The sequence below is a fragment of the Nilaparvata lugens genome, chromosome 11 (assembly GCF_014356525.2).
Source record: "Nilaparvata lugens isolate BPH chromosome 11, ASM1435652v1, whole genome shotgun sequence".
Lineage (NCBI taxonomy): Eukaryota > Metazoa > Arthropoda > Insecta > Hemiptera > Delphacidae > Nilaparvata > Nilaparvata lugens.
In genome coordinates, this window is record NC_052514.1 from 43807166 (window position 1) to 43831058 (window position 23893).

The window sequence follows — 23893 nt, forward strand, 5'->3', positions numbered from 1 at the left end:
GATAATTATCCCAATAGGAAGGGAGACCCGATAGCCGAGACACAGCCTCGTTACCAGATCGGCGACCAGGTGCTCACACAGAATCATCAACTCTCAAACAAGGCTCAGAAATTCCTCGCGGGCCTAGCACCCAGATGGAAGGGACCATATACGGTCGCCCACAACCAAGGAGCTGTCTACTGGATCACCCGTGACAACAAGACCATCAAGGTGTACGAGACTCAACTACGCCCGGCTCCAACCACCGACCAGCAACATCTCTTAGTATAACAACCCACCTCTTGGAGGAGACCCTTCTGGTCTTATTTCTGTAAAATTACACAGAAAAACATTTGATGCATTTCAGGCAATTTTACCCATAATTACCCACTTTTCATATTCAATGGTAACTGTAGGAAAAACTTAATGTGAAATACGTGCGCAAAGTTCCTCTGCTGCACTCAAGAAACCATTACGCCCTCGCCTACGGCTCGGGCGTAAACGTTTCTTTCGGTGCAGCAAACTGACACTTTGCGCACTAGTTGCACAAATAACTATTTGGGGTACCTAATATTTCCAATTTCATGTTTTCTTCTCAAATAACAGTATGTTTTCAGTTCTACTCAAATTTGAAAAATATCAATTGAATCACTATTCATATTTTAGGGCAAGAAAATTTTCCAATGACATGGTACAAATTTATCTATGGAAATTAATCACATGCATTCTTACTTACTTTGATAGTAAGTAGTTTTTATGCACAGTGGATTACCTACTTTGAAAATAATTAAAAAGTGTTACATTGTAATTCAATTAAAAATAAGTACTGATTTTGAAAGGTTCTAAATATTGACAATCTGTGTTCAATTTCTGTAAATTTTCAGGTCAATAATTCCAAATATTCCTTGAACTATTACAGCTATTACAGCCTTATGGTCTACTTACAACTATAAGTGCCAGTCCCACAAAAGCCGGTTGAATTTTAAACGTGATTAATTTCACGAGAATCAATCAAAGAAGCTGACTTTTCTAAAATACCTCTGGTCTCCGTTTTCTAAAAGGTTACATTTGTGTAGCCGGGCCTGACTTATAACTTGATAGTTCTAGATTCTATTTTAAATATACACAGGGACCAGAATCTTCACAAAGAACCCATTCTAATATGGTATACAAAAAGCGTGCTAAGAGTGCGAGCTTGCTGTGATATTTGAGGATCATACAATGATTTTACTGTTTCTATTTCCTTTGATAGGAAAGCTTGAGTAAAGTCAAGCAAAACTTTGAACTTGCTTCAACCGTCTCAATTTGAGTGAAACACACGTGAAGGTAATCAGTTGAACATCATAAGATGTGCGCACCATAGTTGTAATATCAGATCCGGGTTGTTTATTGCTGCAATTGAACCACGGTAGTAAACACAGGACCATAGCTCATGAGTGTCCCCAGGTATATTTCATTAATTGGACTCGGTTCAATGATCATGACTGTAATATATGAGAATGTGAGTGAATATGAATGCTCAACAACCTTTTTAGTGAATTTATAAATGTTCAATAAAATAAATAAATACTCCTGCCTTTTTTGCCTGCCTATTACATGGGAAACCATAGTTGGCTAGGTATCTTCCTCTCTTTTTTTTCTCTTCTCCAACACACCCAACCACAAAGCCCATGGTTTTTTATATTTGTAACATTTTATTGTGTTTTATTTGTTTCAAATTCTTTGTAATTGTGTTTTGTCATGTTATGTGTGTTTTTAATAAATAATAAATAAAATTTGACTCAATAAAATATTTGAATAAGTGGTTATTTCTACATATGCAGTAAATTTATAATGCTTTTTATCGGTTCCTGCAAGAAAGTCCCACCTTGTCGGCATAAATCATTGGTGAATTAGTGTTTTTGACTTTTATTGTAAAATGACGCTATTGATCAATCCCACAAGTGTGGGTAATTGATGAAGAAGAAGGTACCGTAAAGTTGTAAGGTAAGCCGTCAATGGGTCTAACGACTGTCATTCTTCGGCTGGGACCGACAGTCAATTTTTGACTTATGACAAACAATGAAATACAAAACATATTATTGAATGTTTAAAATTTGTAAATGAGAAGTCTCTTGTGGGAAGGTCTCACTTCCCCTGAATATAACATATAAACCTAACGACTGTCATACTTTAGCCGGGACCGACAATTTATAACTCTATGAGAGGCAATGAAATAAATACATGATGACGTTTATAACTAAAGTCTAGTTTCAAGTGTGTGTAAGTCATCTATGAATGTCAAAAAATCCAACAGAGAAGACATAAATTTATTATTAAAGGCTCTAATTCAAAATATAAAAACAATAATAAATTATTTGTCTATTTTATAGGTTATGTCTCTAAAGTAACCATCAAAATACCCACAAGTAAATTTTAATCTAAATGTTTTGAGTAAAAAATATACTACAGATGAAACTGGGACACGAGATATCAGTGAAAGTGAACAAGTGGTTGAATAAATATTGTAAAATATAAATATAAAGCTAGTGATCGTAAAGGTTATGTTCATACCATTTTCGGAGATGTTGTAGATAGTTTGACAGAAATTCTTGTGAGTGTTGGAAGATTTCTGCAGCAACAGACGCCTGTCCTCAGCACTCGAGAGGCAAGAACAAATTGACCGACTCCAGCCATTCTGTTTTATATTAAAGGGACTTTATATCGGTTATTATCCCCACCTGATAGCGATAAGCGACCTCCACCGCTGTTGAAAGCGTCGGAAAGGTCTTCTTCAAAAAGGTAAAGGTGATTCAGGCAGGTAACTACAGGTAATTGTTATCTAGAAAAATAAATATTCATGAAGAAAGTCCAAATAGAAATATCCGTTCACCTGTAATTATAAAAAGTCAGAATTAAATTATTTATTTTTTCCGCCACTTGTCGCCATCTTGCTGATCAAAAATTTATTGATGTTCATTATTACTATATCAAAAATGAAAATATAGGTCTACATTTAAATAAATTGAACATGTTTTAAAATAAAATTTAACAATGTTTTTTTGAAATAATTGAACATTTTATTCTATCATTTGTTTAATTAAATTTCAAGGCCATAATGATTTAGATTCATTCAAAATTCGAATGTCAACACAAGATGGCGCATTTATTAGTCAGTCGGTCTCAGGAGTTCTTGTTATGATAATTTCCGAGAGATGTTTGTGAAGTTTCGTAAATAATTACTCAAAAATAAATTAAAACTTAGTGAACAATTGATGGTATTTTGTTGGAAGAGTAGCTGATAGAGGTAAGAATAATTTAACTTGGTAAATATTATGAAATTTGATCTATTTTCCTGTTGGAAAAAGCCTGTCGTTTTAGGGTGTATTCCGGAATTCATCTCACAATTGCTAAACGTTTCAATTACGTTCATCAAGTGTATTTTAAGTCAGCCAAATGTAACAACGTGCTGGTTCTAATAATATCAACATCTATTTTGCCTAATTTGATCAATCATCATTACCGCCTAAACCAAAAATAGTTTCAATTAACCGTATCATGCCTAAATTAGCACAATGTTTTTCAAAGGCAGTTGATAGTTGCATTGTATATTATTTAATATCTGTAATATATGTAGTTGTTTCGAAATTACTTTCAATTGAAAATTTTATAATAGTTTTCATATTGTTGAAACTATGAGTCTACTTTAACTTGCCACTAATTTATATATTTTTATTTATAAATCAAATGCATTGAAAAGAATGCTCAGTTGTAGTAGCCTACTTGTATTCAAGCCTCTTATAATAATTGAGGTAGTTTTTAATTATTCTTTCTAGTTTGTAGACTATTACAAAACCTAACCTAACATCCGGCTTTGAACAACATTTTAACGCGGCCACATATAAATTACGTTAATCAATCTCTAGAAAACATAGGTTATTTAAAATTTTAGAGTCTTGTTTTTAGGGTAATCCTATAATTTCAAATTAGGTTAGTCATGTGATTAAAACTATTATTTGTATGACTCTTGAACAAACTGTTCAACAAATGTTTAGACAGACTTGTTTGGCTAGGTTATGGTTTATCAAGAAAGCAGTGCTTTTATGTTTCAGGCAATCATTAGTTTGATTGTCTGATACATTGTCTGTGGGATTTCATGAATAAAATAACGTTGTGATGAAATATAGCAACAAGTAGCCTATTGTATGGTTTATAGTTCCTATATAATTTAGAACTTGAAAATTATGAAGCTAACCTAAAATTTACTTTCCATAATGAGTATAATAATTGATGGGTGAAGGGATTTCAGGGCCTGGACACAGAGAGCGATATAGTTTTCTCTGATTTGGTCATTATTCATACAAAATTTTAAAATTATTCTCTATTCCTCCATTAGTCCTTTCTATACCATGATAGAAAATTAAAATTTCACTCCTCTCTTTTCAAGCAAGTGAATATTCAAGCGAGGTAATTTAACTAATCATAAATTAATAACAATCGCTTTTAGTTGGTAACAAACGTATGGTAGATAAGTCAAGCTACATTTACATCAAAGTTATTAATAAAATGTTAATAAATTAATCCTTATTGATTTTATTTGATTAAACATAACTTATCATACACATGATGAAAATTATGTGTATGTCAAATTCCGTTCAATCTAATAGAATCTATAAGGATTAAGTTATTAACAATTCGTTAATAACTTTGGTGTAAACGTAGCTTTAGTCCATGATATTCATTCATTCAATGTTTATAAAACAATATTGAAAGTTCATGAATATCTTGATGATTTTCATAAGACGCGTTTAAAAAATATGCATTTTTAAGAGGTTATATATTAACTCTTTTTTAATATCTTACTTTGTTTCTCTAATACTTTATTTGTCTTTAGATAACTAGAACATTTCTTATAAAAAGCGTTTAATTATTAAAGTTTGATTTTGTGTCACCAGTAGTTGTATCCATGGTATTGTACCCCATGGTGTAAGTTTATCAAAAAGTACAGCAGGCCTTCTGCAGTATAAAGCTTAGTGGAAATTTTGGCGTCCATTGATATATTTGAACTCCGTGCTCATTTTGGTTTCAAACCATTAACAAATTTCTGAAACTTGAATAACATTGGTTTTTATAGGTCTCAAATCATTTCTAAAGTATTATTTTATAAATGATAAGGAACAAGTGTTTAGTCTAGCCTATAGATTTTTTTTTAGAAAACAAAGACACGTTCAAAGCACGTTGTGAATGCTTTGTGACTTTTATAAATCTATTTTTAGTTCTCCAAGAGTCTATTTCTATTTTTTGTTCATTGTCTACCAAGCGTGGCATTTGACAAATCAAATATAGATTATTCCAGATCATTCTGATAGAAAGATTCATTATTTTGAAAGTTTTGAACTTTCAAAAATAATTGTTAGCTCGCATTCCCATGTTGTTGAAAGTTGGTGAAGTCTCGGATTTGTTTGGTATTTAGTGCATGTTTCTATGTAAGGAAGGTGAACTAGTCAACTGTTACATTACTTCTATCTTGGAACTTGGCTCTCTCTCTCTCATCTTGTAATGTGTTAATGGTCTCGTTCTCAACACTCGAAGCAAGAAATTTTTTGATTTAGGAAACTGTTGGTTCACTTCCATTAATTAGATTTATTTTAATGAGTTAGAGTTAATTCGAGAAATAACGTATTTTGAAGTTGGTTGATTCGGACTCATTATTTTTAATTGAATCTGTATCAAACTCCTTTGGAATTTTTCAAGCAAACAATAGATCAACTGTACAGTTTCTTATCGAACTCTCATACGAAAATTATTAAATTCAATGAAGAATACCTCGTCTTGTTAAAGAGGATGTTAGAACCAATGCTTGTACGATGTTCGTATAAAGGTGCTTACAGATTTAAGCGAACATGAGCAAATCACTTTTAATCAGCTGATGTCAAGCTTTTCATATCTGTATCTTACCGTTTCTGTAAAAATGTATGTTCGTATAAAGGTGCTTACAGATTTAAGCGAACATGAGCAAATCACTTTTAATCAGCTGATGTCAAGCTTTTCATATCTGTATCTTACCGTTTCTGTAAAAATACAGATATAGTCAGCTGATTAAAAGTGAATTGCTCATGTTCGCGGCGCGTATATCTGTATGCACCTTAAGGATGACGAATATTCTCAAATATATAGATTTAGGTTGGTTACCATCCATCCATACCCAACCATCGAGAAGTATTTTTAATTGATGATAGGATCTCCTCTATTCAATGAGTGGATTACATTTAGATATATATATTAATTGTATTTCAGTATTTTAATTTATTTTTTCTAACCTATTACGATGTTGTTTATTTCTTTTTTTTTATCTACGGTACTTAAACATCTATTTTATCTGAATAAATTGCTATTATTTTAATTTTGTCAATTCCTCCAATCCCATTTTTATTCTACGTTTGAATAAACGTATTTATTTTCTTATAAATAAGTATATCCCAAGAAAATCTATTGTTAATAAGTGTTATTGCAAAAAATAAGGAGGTTTCAGTGAAATTGAATAATAATCTGTGAGTAGCCGTGAATGAATTAATGATTGGCTTCAGCCTTCCCATTTGCATATCTTGTTCAGGAATCTTTCCCTGGGTAGCCTTGCCACATTTGAATATTGGATAAAAATAATTCGCTGTTTGAATGAAGTGAGTAGGCTGGAAGAAAGAAATTCACCAGTTACTGGATTTTTTAGAATTGATGACATAACTCAAATTGAAGAATGGTTTGTGGTTTGGAAATGATTTATGGTTAGTTTTTGTGTGGACTGTAGGTTTTAATATGTCAATTAAATTTTCCTAAAGGGTTTGATATCTGTTTTTGAACATTTTACTTCACATTTTATGATTTAAGAGCAAATCAACAATTTTGTTGAATTTGAGAGTGAGATTTTATGAGTATTTGAATTGTGGATTTTGTTTAAAATAAAAATGAGAATTTAGTATAATCAAGTTGAGAATTTTTTAAATAAATAGAGAATAAAAAGACACTAAGGGACCGAATATGATAGTAATTCATTATTGAATATCTCCAACAAATAGTATAAAATTAATCAATCAAAAAATTTAGCGAATTGGATTAACTTATATAGGAAATAGAAGACATTTAATAGTTGAGCTGATAGTATTTCGAAAGGTCAATTTATTGCGGTGATAAAAAAGAATCTATGAATTTGGAATATCTTGACTTAATTTGCTTGTAGTTCAATAACTACAACAGTGATTTAATCAAATCTATTGGTATAATAATTCCTTAATAATAATAATATTATACTCGTATGGCTTTTATTGGTGGAGAGTCCCTGACGAAACTTCCACCTCCCTGAATATATAATTTAAGCCGTCAATGGGTCTTACGACTGTTTGACGTAATTTCTTAATGGTAGTGGTGTATGAAGGAGATAAGATTGAACAGCGTTGCCAATTCTCTACCTTCTACAGAGGATAGCTGATACCGGTATATCTGATGCAGTCAATTAAATAGGATTTGCCTGTCTGATTTGTCTAACTTGTTCTCTGATTCGATTTAAATTAATAACGTGCATTCAGGAAGATCGCCCAATATTATTCTAGTTGCAAGAATACACAATCTGTAAGGTGTGATTGAAATGCCATTGCAATGAGTCATATGTCAGTTGTGATTAGTTAGTCGCTGCTATCTGTTGATTAGTGTGAGTTATCATCAGTGTGGCAAAGTGAGAATTGGTGTGTTTGATTGTTATCGGTCGTTTCCTTTGCTAACAGTTTCAGTTTTCAACTGCAAATTGACGTCTCTCAAGGTCGTCAGACCTAATTGAGGTCTGTTAACTTACGACCGCGCTTCTTTCATAGTGTGGGCTGATATGTGTTTCTCACAGTTCTTTTGATATGATTTTTTCCTACAGTTACGTTGAAAAGTGGCCATTGCTGCACTGATTACAGAACGCAAAGAATCACTTTTCCGCTCTAGTGCGGGAAAAATTTTTCTGCACTCCAGATTTGCAACATGGCAACGCAAAATACTTAGTAGGTTATATGGAGCAACAGTGCAGCAAAATCAAAATGAAGTTGGTAACAGTGACTGCTGTGGCTGCTATAGTGAGCAGAGGTGCAACGAAGCACAACGAGCAAATTATTAAGTAGATATTATAACCAAGGACAACGAGGACTTTAGGATTTTAGGATTAATGTTTTTATCAATAATAAAATTACACAGAAAAACATTTGATGCATTTCAGGCAATTTTACCCATAATTACCCACTTTTCATATTCAATGGTAACTGTAGGAAAAACTTAATGTGAAATACGGGCGCAAAGTTCCTCTGCTGCACTCAAGAAACCATTCCGCCCTCGCCTACGGCTCGGGCGTAAACGTTTCTTTCGGTGCAGCAAACTGTCACTTTACGCACTAGTTGCACAAATAACTATTGTGTTGTTCTTCTTCTCTTTATAATCTTTAGGTTTTTCCTTCTTTCATAATATTGAAGAATGTTAAGTGACACATAACCTAGCTACATTTGGACTGTTGTATAAATTAGAATTGGAACCGTTTTGGGCTTATAAGCCTGTGGTACTCTTCTAAAAGTTGTGTAATTCTGAATGATTAAATAAATAAATATGGGTTGATTACTGTTTCTCACAATTCTTTCTCATTGTTTTTTGTGTGGGGTTTCTCTTTCAATTTTCGAGGGCTTTCCTTCTGTTTAGGATGATTTCTGTTCTCACAATTCATTTGCTTTGATTTTTGTCAGTTTCTTCTCTATATTTTCTAGGGTTTTTCTTTTTAATACCTTTTGTAGCTAATTTGTGAATCTTGGTTGATGTTTTGTCAACATCAGTAAGGATTTCCCAATAGTTGAAAATAGAGTTTCCCGTAAAAAGCAATTCGTTCTTATAGGATAGTTCAAAAATTGGCAGAATTTGCAGTTTATCTTATGTTGTGATAGGAGGGTTCACATTTATACACACTTGAAGAAGAAGAAGTAGAAGAATGTCTGAATAAATAAATAATGAATAATGGATTAACTAGTAGTTCTGTGAACAGTAGACCTCACGCAGTATTCTCATCCACAAGTACCTGATTGAACCTATAGACCTTATGGGAATACAGCAATAGACTGGCTTCTCCACAGTGTAATCACTTGTCAGCTGATTTATGATGAATAATTCTATAGTCTGATTTTTATTCTAATATTTGGCGTATGAAGGAGGCTCCTTTTTCTTCTTTTATTATCCTTGAAATGCAAAATTTCCAAAAACCTTGTATATACGTCGACGCGCAATTTAAAAAGGAACATACCTGTCAAATTTCATGAAAATCTATTATCGCGTTTCACCGTAAATGCGCAACATATAAACATTTAAACATTAAGAGAAATGCCAAACCGTCGACTTGAATCTTAGACCTCACTTCGCTCGGTCAACTAGCAAATCATAATCCTTTTTATGTAATAGCGATAGGAATATTCTATACTATCATAATTTGTGATGAGGGATCAAAGTGCATATTGGCCTTGGAATCAGCGAGAAATCTAGTCTCTCAAGATTAGATAAGCGACGTTTACTTAGTATTCCTCCTGGTCGGGTGACCGTTGACCTGCTCCGCTTATTACTGTTATGGGCTTCTAAATCCTTTGAGACCATAGGGTGATAAAATAGAGAAATGATTCGATTCATCATAAATTTAAGACCTACATATTGCAAAATAAATTAAAGTTTTTAGACTTATATATTGCAAAATAATTTAAAGTGATCAAGAATCTTAGCCCACATTTTGTAAAGGGAATCCCATATTCAAAGTTTAGTTGCATTTAACTTGTGAGTATACTACGCCTATGTGGTTTTAAAAGAATCAAACAATTTTTCCCCTACTCTAGCTTGATAAGTTTCGTCATTCACAGAAGTTGGCTATTGTTTATTCTTTGTGGGAACTGGAGCACAGGTTTAATGGGATAATAGTGACGTACGTTAATAAATGAATAGATCACTTGAAATGGTACTGCATCTGTTAAATCTTAATCTTGAAGCGCTTTTATTGTTAATACCAAACTGTTCCCATTATTATAAACTCGTACTTGAAAAATTATTTGCTAAAAAGTTCTAGTTTTTAATGAATTCAATATCTACTGGCTGAAAAGGCATAATGTATGATAGAACAATAAATACTGGCTAAAGAATAATTTATAGTGTTATTAAGCAGCAAAAACTGGTATGTAAATAATCAAAACTTGGAGAAAATCAGTATATGAAGTAGATTGATGTATCAGAGTCTATTGAGAACAAATAAATAATTGTATATGTCTACTTATATTCTTTTTAAAAAAACAAAATATAATTGAAGAGATATTTGCATAAGGATTAGTATTGGAGTGATGATGAAAATACAAGTAGTATTCTAGAGTTAGTATAAACGAATTCACTCAAGTCTGTTAGTATAAATAACAAATTTACTTTCTATTTCAGTACGCTGTATTTTTTCCAATGTAAATTCCTCGTACAATATTTCAAAAATTAAATAAAGTATTTAGAAATATACAAAGTAGTAGTATTTTTCGAAGTATTTCAAATTTTACTATGGAGTAACTCAGAAACAAAATTATTATTTCAAAGCACAAATTCTTATTGATTAATTTTAAAAAAAAATGAATAAACCAAGTCCAGTGACTATTCAAAGTATGCAAAATATTAGCCTACTATTCAGTTCCCCAACTGAAAATAATTTCTTGAATTCGTCATGTTCTGTGAGAGATGGGGAATAATGTTGGTTTTAATTCGGCGTTGAACTTGTTGTGAATCAGCGACTCAGTCTTGTCAAACTTGTTTCTTTGTAACACTATCTGTAGAAATTCCAGGAAGCATCTTAGCGAATCTAGTTTTATAGTTTTTTTCTACATTTTTTTCAGTTACCAATCTGTAATACAACAACAGCAGTAGGTTGTTTTATCCGAATATTTCGTTGTTCTCATTCTGGGATTGTAAAACCCAACGTTTCTATAGATGATCATTGCTGGTTGACAATCATTAAAAATGTATGGTCAGAAATTATTAATTGATGAATGACAGTGAAAATTTAGTTTATTCTGAATTTTTCCTTGGTTGATTCACAATTTCACATTAGATGAAGATGATGACATGAAATCACTTGATTGAGGCTCAACAAACTATTGGTTTTCTCACAATTTAAAATTGTTGAGAATTTATCAATAATTTAGATAACAAAAATGTTCTCTCAACTTCCCAATATTTTCACTATTTCTTGTTATGTGGTGATTATGAGAGACCTCAAAAATGTTATTATTATCCTTTTAAATGAAGTTTTGATATAATTATGCTGAATTTTTATATTATATTGAATAACAATTTGTTTCGAATTCGAATTATTTATTCAACTAGTCAAGCATAGTATACAAACATTTTGTTAATCGCCCATATAGACTTCAAGTATACACTTGAAATAAATAAATAACAAGCATAAAAACTACTTGACAGAATGGCATGAAACTTTGGGAATATGTTGTGTGAATATTGAGGATGGTTTCTGACCAGAAATTTTAATAGGGGGACTAATAATAATTATATATTAATCCATTTTACAGACCGATGTTTTCGAAATTGTCGGCCGAGCGGCTAACGTAGATCGGGAAGATTATCATGATTCAAGATCATGTTGTGATAATATGATTTAGCATCTAAACTTACCAGCTGTAATAAACACGTCACTCTGTGATAAAATTGTCTACTGGTATTTAAACGGTAGTTTGAAGCACATGGGAAGTCCGTATTGAGATGTAAATTAAAATATACCAGATAAATTTTGTGATTCACCAAATAAAGTCAAGTGTGACATGAGATACATTGACTTTTTGGTGGTACGAAGTAACCTGGTAAGCTAGTGATACAATATTTCAGAGAAATAATCTCTGAATGACCATGGTTGATTTTCTATATTCTATAATTTCTATATTATACAATATTTAAGAGAAATAATCTGAATGTTCATAAGTTATTTTCTATATGAATCCATTCATTGTCATCCATGATACGGGCCAAGTGAATCAAATCATCGACTGTACTAGTTACTGAGTATTGATGAATGGTGGGGGGAGGGAGTCTCTCTTGTATACAACATGCCAAACAGAGAGAGTAGATAGAAATCATTGTGATCATTGCATGATGCAGTTGCTCCAAGACGCATCAAATTGTTGCACTGAATGTAGCAGCTTATAATACGAGCTATATAGATAAAAATATCATATATTTTATTATTATGCAGCTTCTTATTATGCAGCTCGTATAAGTGAATATAAGTATGGAACTTCTATTTCTGTATTGGTTTTAGACGGTTTGTAATGTTTGTCTTCCTATGAGTGAACTCTTATCTGATCTTGATCTCTTCCTATTCGTCTTACTTTATTTTCTTCTTATTCTTCCCATCTCCTTTTTCTCCGTTTTTTCTTTCCCCATCTGTCTCTTCTAATTTTATTTATTGATTCAATAGTACACAATTATTTATTAACAAATTGGGGTACTTATTATCTACAGTGAGTATTTACTGTTATCACTTTTGACACTATTCAATGTACAATGTAGCCTATGTTATATGAATTATTGAATTGGGGTTGGACCAACAGGCACATCCAAAACTGTACCTCTATTACTTTCCTTGCCCTATTACCATAGGTAAGGAAAGTATTGCTTTCCAAAAAAAATTAAGGTACCCTAATTTCAAGTTTTCTATACGTTTCAAGGTCCCCTGAGTCCAAAAACATGATTTTTGGGTGTTGGTCTGTGTGTGTGTGTGTGTGTGTGTGTGTGTGTGTGTGTGTGTATGTGTGTATGTCTGTGAACACGATAACTCCATTCCTAATCAACCGATTGACTTGAAATTTTAAACTTAAGGTCCTTATACCATGAGGATCCGACAATAAGAAATTCAAAAAAATTGAATTCAAAATGGCGGATAATTACTAAAAAACCATGTTTTCACGATTTTATCGAAAACGGCTCTAACGATTTTCTTCAAATTTATACCATGGATAGCTATTTATAAGCCCTATCAACTGACATGAGTCTCATTTCTGGGAAAATTGCAGGAGCTCCGTAATATTCTTGAGAAAAATGGCGGATAATCACTAAAAAACCATGTTATTCACGGTTTTCTCGAAAACGGCTCTAACGATTTTCTTCAAATTTATACCATGGATAGCTATTTATAAGCCCTATCAACTGATATGAGTCTCATTTCTGTGAAAATTGCAGGAGCTCCGTAATATTCTTGAGAAAAATGGCGGATAATTACTAAAAAACCATGTTTTTCACGATTTTCTAAAAAAAATAGACCAATTTTTTTTCAAATTCATACCCTGTATAGTGATTCATCAGCTCTATCAACTGGCATGAGTCTCCTTTTTGGGAAACTAATGGGGGTCCACCCCATCCTTGAGAAATGGACTTAGTAACCTTCTTCTCGTGCATGAGGTAGGTAGGTAGCGCAAGTCATAAAAAGAACACATAGTCGAGATATTTCATCTGTAGAACAGATGTTTTGACGACTTTAAAAAAATGACGACTAAAAAATCATCGAATTTCACAATTTACACGAAGGAAAAAGTACTCTGAAAAAACTTATTTATATACACAGATACAGAAGTCTGATCGTAGTTTCAAATATAAGCAAGGAAAGTTGTGTGAGTGTACCACACCAGATTTTTTTTGTTTTATTCTACTACAACTCGTTTCTCTTCTTCCCTTTTTCCTACCTCTTATTTTTAATGCCCACCTTCTTTAGCGTCTCTTTTTCTTCTTCTCCATTTGCGATCTATTCTCCTTCTGTTTCGTTTTCCTTTCCTTCTTGAATTTCTTTTTTTATTTCTGCTCCTCCATTCTCGATCGCTTCTCCTTCAGTTTCGTCTACCTTTCCTTCTTGAATTTCTTTTTTTATTTCTTCTTCTCCATTTGCGATCTATTCTCCTTCTGTTTCGTCTTCCTTTCCTTCCTTCTTGAATTTCTATTTTTATTCTTCTTTTGCTTTCTGCCATAAAATAATCTTTTTCCCCCTTTTCCAATTTTTATCGTTTTTTGTCTTCTCCGATCCTTTTTTGTCTAGTCTTTTGCTCCCTACTTTTCTCTCTTTCCTCCCATCGTCGCCTTCTCATTTTCTCCACAATCATTTTTTTCATGTTGATCTACCTCCTCATCAGCCCTTCCTCCTCCTCTTTCTCTTCATCCTCCTCCTCCGCCTCCTCTACCCCTCCTCCTCCACCTCCTTCTCCTCCTCCTCCTTCTCTACTACTCCTCCACCCCCTCCTCCTCATCTTCCTCTACCCCTCCTCTACCACTCCTCCTCCAACCCGCCTCCTCCACTCCTACTCTACCTCTCCTTCTGCTCCTCCTCCTCCTATCAACTCTCTCATCTCCCCTCTCATATCCCACTCCTCTTCATCCTCCTCCTCATATCACCATCTCTCCTCCTCTCCCCTCTTCACTCCTCTTCTATTTTTCTCCTCTCATTTCAAACTCATTCAGTATTGCGTTCGACTTCATCAACTATTCAAAAGCCACTGTTGTCTTCCCCCTTCAGAAAAGTTTCATACACACTTTTCTCTCTCTCACTCTCTCTCTCTCTCTCTCTCCATGTCTCTTTATTTCTCTAATCTTCTCACTCGATCTCCTTTTTTAAACTGCAGTATGCTCTCTTCACCCACTCATTACATTTTATTGATCTGCACAATTGCACAAAAGTACTTGTACAGGCTTAGTAATAATGCCGCATTGGATTTGTCGTAATTTTGCTGTTCTTCCGCAAAAATTGGCCCAATTTAGCTGTAAATTATTAATTGACCGGAATTGGAAGGTATTTTTCCAATTTCTGGCTTTATCGTGGACTGCATGTTCTTTCAAACTCTCTACTTTGAATAGTTTTGATACTGAATTTTCAATTTTATTTTTGTTTGGCTCCTGTATTAACTTATTTTTTGTTCGCCAGTACTATAGTGAGGTCCACGTTATAATGGCAGTATTTGATTAACCTTTGATGATGTTATCCTTGTCTATCATTCGACAGAAGCAGATAGAGCTATCCTTTTCCAGTTCCACAACGTTGCTGTATTTCAACAATGTAGAAATATAATTAATCGACAAAATAATTCTTCTTAATTATATTTCAACAAATATAATGTAGCAATGTAGCGAAAATATAATGTAACAAAATGGATGTAGAACAATGCAAGTCTACATTCCAACAATATAGAAATATAATTAACAAAATATTCCTTCTCAATTGTGAATATTCATTATTTAATCATTGAAAACTATATTTTATTGACGAATAAAATATAATTTGATTATTTCAAGCAAGAATGAACAGTTAATATAACAACAGATATACGGGTATCAGCTATCCTCTACAGAAGGCGGTGACAAGGCAGAAAATCTGCAACAATGTTCTTCTATCTTTCTCCACTGCCATTATAACGTGGACCGCACTAAAGGTTAAAGTAGACTATAACATTATTAACTATTATACATTGTAGAGATGAGTATGTATCTTATGTTAACTGTTCATTCTTGTTTAAAATGATATTTTATTCGTCAAGAAATTATACTTCTCAATGACTACTTATTGAATCTTCATAATTGACATTCAATATTTTGTTACTGTAATTAATAAATTACGGTTTAATTATTATTTATAAATTAATTCTTTTAATACATTAATAATATTTCTCATCTTTTAAAAACGTCTGGCAACGTTGCGGAGCTAGAAAATGATAGTGCTATCTGCTTTGTCGAATGATAGACAAGGATTGCAACATAAATGTTATTCAAATACTGCCATTATAACGTGGACCTCACTATATGTGTTTGTTTGTCTAGCATTTTTGAGCGGGCGCATTTGTATAGCATAGTCGTCCTCAATTCAGTTCGCTGTGAAATATCTCTGTCAGTGTCTGAATGTACTCTTCTTCACTGTTGCTTCATCTTATCTTTTCAATGGGAAGAAAGCTCGATTCAGACTTGAGGAGAGAGAGAGAGAAGATAATAGATTTGATAGGAAGAAAGAAGATAGCCGATAGAGAAGGAAGAGACAGAAAAGTAATTAGAGATTTCTATATTACTAGCCGTCAGGCTCGCTTCGCTCGCCATATCCGTCTAGCCAGGGGGCTCCGCCCCCTGGACCCCCGACTGGATCGTCCAAGAATGAGCATTTTTCATTTGAGCATTTTTATCTTATGTTAGGACAATCCAGTCGGGGGTCCAGACTAAACGTCTGGCTAAACGGATATGGCGAGCGAAGCGAGCCTGACGGCTAGAAATATTATATTCCCAGGATTGAAGTAGCAGTGCCCAATCAATTTTCCGCGATAAATGCATGTAAATCTTCAACTTGGTGCCAACCTAACAAAGTCAACTCAACTTAATGCCAACCTGACAAAATTATTAATTTATTTGCCAGTTAACAACTGTTTCGAAGAGGTACTCTATCTAGATTATAGTTCTATAGTAACATATGATATGGAAATTTCAATTATAATTAAGAGATTGGGAGAAGAAGAATATACATGCTAAAAGACGAACTTTAAACCCTTAAAACAACCCTTAGAGTTAAAATATTGCCAAAAGATTTCTTAGTGCGCCTCTAAAGGGCCAACTGAACATACCTACCAAATTTGAACGTTTTGGTCCGGTAGATTTTTAGTTATGCGAGTGAGTGAGTGAGTCAGTGCCATTTCGCTTTTATATATATATATATATATAAGAATAAGAAGACTATGAACAATTTTTTTCTCAATGTTATTTTATTCTGGGAGTAAGATTTTCTGTGATTACTATTAATTTTAAGATAATTTAAATATAGACTGTTGGATGTATAGGTTGAATTGAAATTGAATCGATAATTGTGAATGTTATTAAATCTTGAATTTTTAAATAATGGGAATGGTTTCAGGATAATTTCTCGAGTATTTTTGTTAAATGTTGTATACAGGATGTTTCAGAAGTAGTGTCGAACATTCTAGGGTATTGTTCCTGGATGATGGGAGACTACAAATGTCGTATTTGAAGTGTCCAATTATCCTTGTAACTGCCATTTTGTTTTTTTGTTTTTCTATCTCAAGAATTTAATGTTGTATTGATCTGAAATTTGGCATGAATATTAAATTTATGCTATAAAGACTCAACTTTAAAAAATAAAATAAAAAAAATTATATGTAAATTTTCAAAATGGCGGCCATTTAAAATATTTGATTGCAAATCCCACGAGAACCGTTCACTTTACAAAAACATTACAAGAGACAAAAAAGTTAGCAAATTTTATCAAGATTCCAAGGATACCTTATTTATTAAGATTGGTCACAGAATAACAGAGAAATTAATTCTTTTCGTACTGCATGCATGACCACTTGTCGCATTTAAACATCAATATTAAATTTTCAATTCCAATTGTATTTAAGATGAAGCTTTGAAACTCGGTATGACTCCATATGGCCATCCAGCTAATTTTACAATGTTTTCAGATGATCTTGTTTGTTCATCGTCATGCATGCAGTACGAAAAGAATTAATTTCTCTGTTATTCTGTGACCAATCTTAATAAATAAGGTATTCTTGAAATCTTGATAAAATTTGTCAACTTTTTTGTCTCTTGTAATTTTTTTGTAAAGTGAACGGTTCTCGTGGGATTTGCAATCAAATATTTTAAATGGCCGCCATTTTGAAAATTTACATATAAATTTTTTTATTTTATTTTTTAAAGTAGAGTCTTTATAGCATAAATATTCATGCCAAATTTCAAATCAATACAACATTTAATTATTGAGATAAAAATTTCTAAGTGAAATAACAATGGCAGCTATGAAGGATAACCGCTAAGTTTTGACACTTTAAATACGACATTTGTAGCCTCCTATCATCCAGGAACAATACCCTAGAATGTTCGACACTACTTCTGAAACATCCTGTATACAACATTTAACAAAAATATTCGAGAAATTGTCCTGAAACCATTCCCATTATTTAAAAACACCCTGTTTATTAATATAATCGTAATATTTAATTTATTCCCAATGTTGTCTCAATTGAATGCATTTGATTAGTAGGTCAGTTTATATGGCAACCTTTAATTATTAAGACTGTTGATTTTTCCTGCAAGTTACATATCTAAATATTATTAACTCCACAGCTATAGATCGGTCTTGTTTAACATAGAATTCATTGTTCAATATATTATGGAATAGATGTTTGTTGTTTGGAATTTGTACTAGATGTTTCTTTGTATGAAAAGTCATGTCCAATACGTCGAAGTGAATTATATTATTAACTCCACAGCTATAGATCGGTCTTGTTTAACATAGAATCCATTGTTCAATATATTATGGAATAGATGTTTGTTGTTTGGAATTTGTACTAGATGTTTCTATGTATGAAAAGTCATGTCCAATACGTCGAAGTGAATTATATTATTAACTCCACAGCTATAGATCGGTCTTGTTTAACATAGAATTCATTGTTCAATATATTATGGAATAGATGTTTGTTGTTTGGAATTTGTACTAGATGTTTCTATGTATGAAAAGTCATGTCCAATACGTCGAAGTGAATTAATATACAGTGCAACAGTTGATTTTTAATGAATTAAGGTACTTAAAATTCGAATTGGTGTGTGATACAACAATCTATATAAAAATGTATATCCAGTGTGACAATATTGCCCAACGCCTATACGAAATTTCAATTTAGATAACTTCAAGTTTGGAATTTCTATGGAATATGACAGTAGTATTAGATAATATTGATAACACATGAAGGAAAGCAAAAGCAATTGTGTAGGTGTTGATTAACAGACAAGGATTTGATGATATGGTAGACGAAAGTCTTATTGTCAAAAACAGTTGAGTGAAGCTGAAGGAATACACCTGCACTACTAATGAATTCAACCTGCATTGAATTGGAATGATTTATTTGTCGCCATAGAAAATACTGGACAAACACAAAATTTAATAAAAAAAGTAAACAAAATTTGAAACTCATCTGTAATGTTGAACATTGAAGCGCTGCACCAACCTGAATTAAATTTTATCGTCAAAAATATCTTGGTAATAAATTAAATTTACGCATACAAGGAAATATACATGTAACAACAGAACAACATCATGGATTGACTATGAAATCCAACCTGAATTGAATGTTGAGTGATTGACAAATCCATATCTAACAAGAAAACCGTTATTATCTATCTAAGAAATTTAAAGAAAATGAAGCAGAATTGACGGTTGTAGCTTCTTGTTTGCAATCTCTCGACAAAACAGAGAAAAATAATTCATAGAGGAATTCAACCCATGAATTGGGGTTTGATTGTATTTGAGTGGTTGAAAGACAGATAGTATACAAGCAAAACAATACTTGCGTTTTCGAAAAAGAGCAAATTAACTTTTGGAAATTGTAGTGCAGCTTCTTGTTTGCAATCGGCTGACAACATCATGAAATTACTTTGAGAATTGAAGCATTAATTCGACCTGAATTCAAACGAATTTGATTGATTTTACAGAATGTTTTATAAGCTAATGGAACGTGTTTCGAAAAGAGAAAATTCACTTTTGGAAATTGTAGTAGAGCTTCTTCTTGTTTGCAATCGCGCCCGACAGCATCATGAATTCACTTTGTGCATTGAAGCATTTATTCAACCTGAATTGAAACGAACTTGAAAAATTTTGATGTTTAATAATGAAACGTTTTCGAAAAAGAGCAAATTGATTTTTGGAAATTGTAGTCTGCTTCTTCTTGTTTGCAATCGTCCGACAAGATCATGAATCCACTTTGAGCATTGAAGCATTAATTCAACCTGAATAGAAACAAATTTGAATGATTTTACAGAAAAATCCTGATGTTTTATAATGAAAGAGCAAATTGATTATTGAAATTGTAGTGTAGCTTGTTATTCGATCGACGTGCGCAACCAGCAATAACCGAGACCGTTTTATTATCTTTGTAGGAGAGAGAGACAGAGAAAGAAAAAGAGACGCGATGGAGAAGCCGCAGAAAATGCCGAAAGTGGCCAAAGTGAAGAACAAGGCTCCGGCCGAGGTGCAGATCACCGCCGAACAGCTGCTGCGTGAGGCCAAGGAACGCGACTTGGAAATTGTGCCGCCGCCGCCCAAACAGAAGATCTCCGACCCCGAGGAGTTGGCCGACTACCAGCACCGGAAGCGACGCGCCTTCGAGGACAACATCCGCAAGAACCGCATGGTGATCAGCAACTGGCTCAAGTACGCTCAATGGGAGGAAAGTCAGAAGGAGGTGGCCCGTGCGAGGTCCATCTACGAGCGAGCGCTAGACGTGGACCACCGCAACATCACGCTGTGGCTCAAGTACACCGAAATGGAGATGCGCAACCGACAAGTCAACCACGCCAGGAACCTGTGGGATCGCGCTGTCACCATCCTCCCTCGAGCCAACCAGTTCTGGTACAAGTACACCTACATGGAGGAGATGTTGGGCAATGTAGCGGGGGCCCGTGCTGTGTTCGAACGCTGGATGGAGTGGGAACCCGACGAGCAAGCGTGGTTAACCTACATCAAGTTCGAACTCCGCTACAAAGAGATCGATCGTGCCCGCACTCTGTATAACCGTTTCGTGATGGTGCACCCTGATGTGGCAAACTGGATCAAGTATGCTCGTTTCGAAGAGAACCATGGTTTTGTGACCGGTGCTCGGAAAGTCTTCGAGCAGGCAGTGGAGTTTTTCGGGGAGGAAACCCTCGATGAAAAACTGTTCATCGCGTTTGCCAAGTTTGAGGAGGTGCAGAAGGAACACGATCGGGCAAGAGTTATCTACAAGTATGCGCTAGATCACATCCCCAAGGAACGCACAGCAGAGTTGTACAAAGCCTACACAATCCACGAGAAGAAATACGGCGATAGAACGGGCATCGAAGATGTGATAGTCAGCAAACGGAAGTTTCAATATGAGGAGGAAGTCAAATCCAACCCTAACAACTACGACGCCTGGTTTGATTTGTTGAGACTAGTCGAAGATGACGGGAATTTGGATACAATTCGCGAGACCTACGAGAAAGCGATCGCTAATGTTCCTCCTAGTAGAGAGAAGGAATACTGGAGGAGGTATATTTATCTGTGGATAAACTATGCGCTGTTTGAAGAGCTGGAGGCTGAGGATGAGGAACGCACCCGGCAGGTGTACAGGGCTTGTTTGGATCTCATCCCCCACAAAGTGTTCACATTCACTAAAATCTGGTTGTTATACGCACATTTCGAGATCCGCCACAAGAATTTGACTGTGGCTAGGAAAACGCTGGGTATGGCGTTGGGTATATGTCCTAAGGATAAACTGTTTCGTGGCTATATCGATTTGGAGATACAGTTGAGAGAGTTTGATAGGTGTAGAGTGTTATACAGGAAGTTCATAGAGTTTGGAAACGAGAACTGTATCACGTGGATGAGGTTTGCTGAGTTGGAGACGTTGCTGGGGGATACAGATAGGGCGAGGTCGATCTATGAATTGGCGATCAATCAACCGAGGTTGGATATGCCTGAGTTGTTATGGAAAGCGTACATTGATTTCGAAACTAGTTTGGGGGAAATGCAGAACGCTAGACAGTTGTATGAGAGGTTGTTGGAGAGGACACATCATGTGAAGGTTTGGATGAGTTACGCGCAGTTTGAGTTGGCGATCAGCAGTGAGGAGGGCATTGACAACGTGGCACAAGCCAGGCAGGTCTACGAGAGGGGAAACAATTCGCTGAGGACCTCGGGTGAGAAGGAGGAGCGAGTCATGTTGTTGGAGGCCTGGAAGGATTTGGAACGTAAACACGGGTCACCGCAGTCGGTCACTATGGTTGAGAACAAGATGCCGCGTCGTGTCAAGAGGAGGCAGCGTGTTATGGCTCAGGATGGCACCGATGAGGGGTGGGAGGAGTTTTTCGATTATATTTTCCCTGAAGATGAAGCTGTGAAACCGAACCTTAAGTTGCTCGCTAGTGCGAAGGCCTGGAAGAAGAAGCAGGAGGTGGAGGAGGAGCTGGTTGATGAGGAGAATGATGAATGAAAGAAGAAAGATGATGATTTTTGTCAATGAATTAGGGTTGTTGGGGTTTGTGAATAGGGAAATTAAAAAGTAAGAAAATTGAATGAATATTTCATATTTATAAAATAACATCATAGTACCCTTTTTTGAAAAGTTTTTAATATGAAATTTGTATCAACAAATGAATGAATGAATAAAATAACATATTAAAAACACACTGTTATATTTATATTAAAAACTTTCCAAAAAAGGTACTGTGATGTTATTTTATAATAAAAATAACTAGCCGTGCATACATACATTTTAAGAATATTTTTCATAATATTTTTCTGAGAAGGAACTAGAAGAGTGTTTTATCTTACTGTATGATTAGAGTTTTTGTTCAGTATTTAATATAACAAGAAGCAGGAGAGCAGGTAGTACGGAATCTGGAAAAAGAGACTTCTGATTTGATGTACTGTAGTACTTAGTTTTCGTTTTTGAAGACACATTTAATCGATTATAGAAATCTAGTGAACCTTGAAGTTCTTCTTAGAACCCTTCGTCTGATTCAAGTAAGGATCATTTCATCATGAAAATCATTGAATAGATGACAAAATAAATTGACAAATAATTTTTTGGGATACATCAAATAATATGTTTTTGACTGAAATTTAAATTAGTTTCCAATCTGACAACTTTATGTACAAGTGTTGCTCGATTTGAAGGAATCCGGGTGCATGATTTTACAGACTCCATCTTTATTTTTTGAAATTAGTTGACAAAAACCGTTGTTGAGTTTCTAGTAAGCATTGTTTTAATTGTGTAAATATCATATTGATTGAATTATTTGACAATGTCTATCATTGTTGTGTAATAAAACCTTCTATTCATGGATGATTATTATCTTTACTTGTTTACCTCCCTTCATGTTGGTTTAATTGAAATTGGTCATTTAGGCCCGCCGCAAAGTAGACCCACGCTAATCCACGAAAAGCAACCCATGCCGTGGGATGTTTTTAAAACCACTGATATAGAATATTATTCATAATCAATCAGCTGACAAGTGGATTATTCATTGCATATATTACACATATGTCTGGAGAAGCCTAGCAATGGTTTACAAAACATCCCACGGCGTGGGTTGCTTTTCGTAGATTAGCGTGGGTCTACTTAACTGCGGGCCTAAGACCCGTATGCAGAGGCTCGATTTAGAGCGATATGCTAACACCACGTTTAACGCTAAACCACGTTTACTTGTAGATATTATTGCATTTCTCATAATGTGTTTCATACGGGGTTTTAAACGAACAGCTGACATTTCTCCGTTTAAACCGAGTATCTGCATACGGGCCTTAAACGGAGAAATGTCGGCCGTTCGGGTTTAAACCCGTGAAAGGGCCGTTCATTCTTGCTGTGTGACTACACACGTGTTTAGCTCGGGCCACACATATCATGCAGCTGTCCGATCCGATGACGGATGACAACGGCCTGGAATGGTGCATGCCATACATGTCCGTCATGTGATCTGTCCCAACACCACAGACAAATATCGGACATGAGTAGGATCGGAATGCTGCATGATAAGTGTGGCTAGGGATTTATATGTGTCTTATGTTCAAAAGGATATAAAACGCTGAGCATCAGCTCTTGCTTGAAAAATTCTAAACGACAAAGTCAAGTACTACAAATAAATTAATAAAATGGCCATAAGTGCTATGATGATGATGAAACTAGAGCTGCGGTTACACCAAAGTTATTAACAAAATGTTTATTTGATGTGCATATGTGTTAGTCAAGCTACGTTTAATCATAGAGAAATAATAGTGTAAGTAGATATCCCATAGTATAGGGAATTTATGTCGCAACTTTTACTGTTATCTCAAGCCGATTACTGTCGATTATTG

At 34.3% G+C, this 23893-nt stretch overlaps 2 protein-coding genes across 2 annotated transcripts in view; one reads left to right on the forward strand and one right to left on the reverse strand.

The window, feature by feature from the left end:
- The window catches only part of LOC111059684 (fumarate hydratase, mitochondrial), a 36478-nt gene extending 33546 nt beyond the window's left edge, over positions 1–2932 (reverse strand). Inside the window, exon 1 of the mRNA XM_039438485.1 lies at positions 2533–2932. Coding sequence (XP_039294419.1) covers positions 2533–2655 — 123 coding nt within the window. The 5' untranslated portion in view covers positions 2656–2932. The remainder of the gene's footprint in view (positions 1–2532) is intronic.
- A 157-nt stretch (positions 2933–3089) lies between these two features.
- Positions 3090–22886, forward strand: LOC111059683 (protein crooked neck). The gene is made up of 2 exons (XM_022347322.2): positions 3090–3265; positions 19957–22886. Exon 2 carries the CDS (start codon positions 19989–19991, stop codon positions 22026–22028), a length of 2040 nt encoding a protein of 679 aa, XP_022203014.2. The 5' UTR covers positions 3090–3265; positions 19957–19988; the 3' UTR covers positions 22029–22886.
- The last annotated feature ends 1007 nt before the right edge of the window (positions 22887–23893 follow it).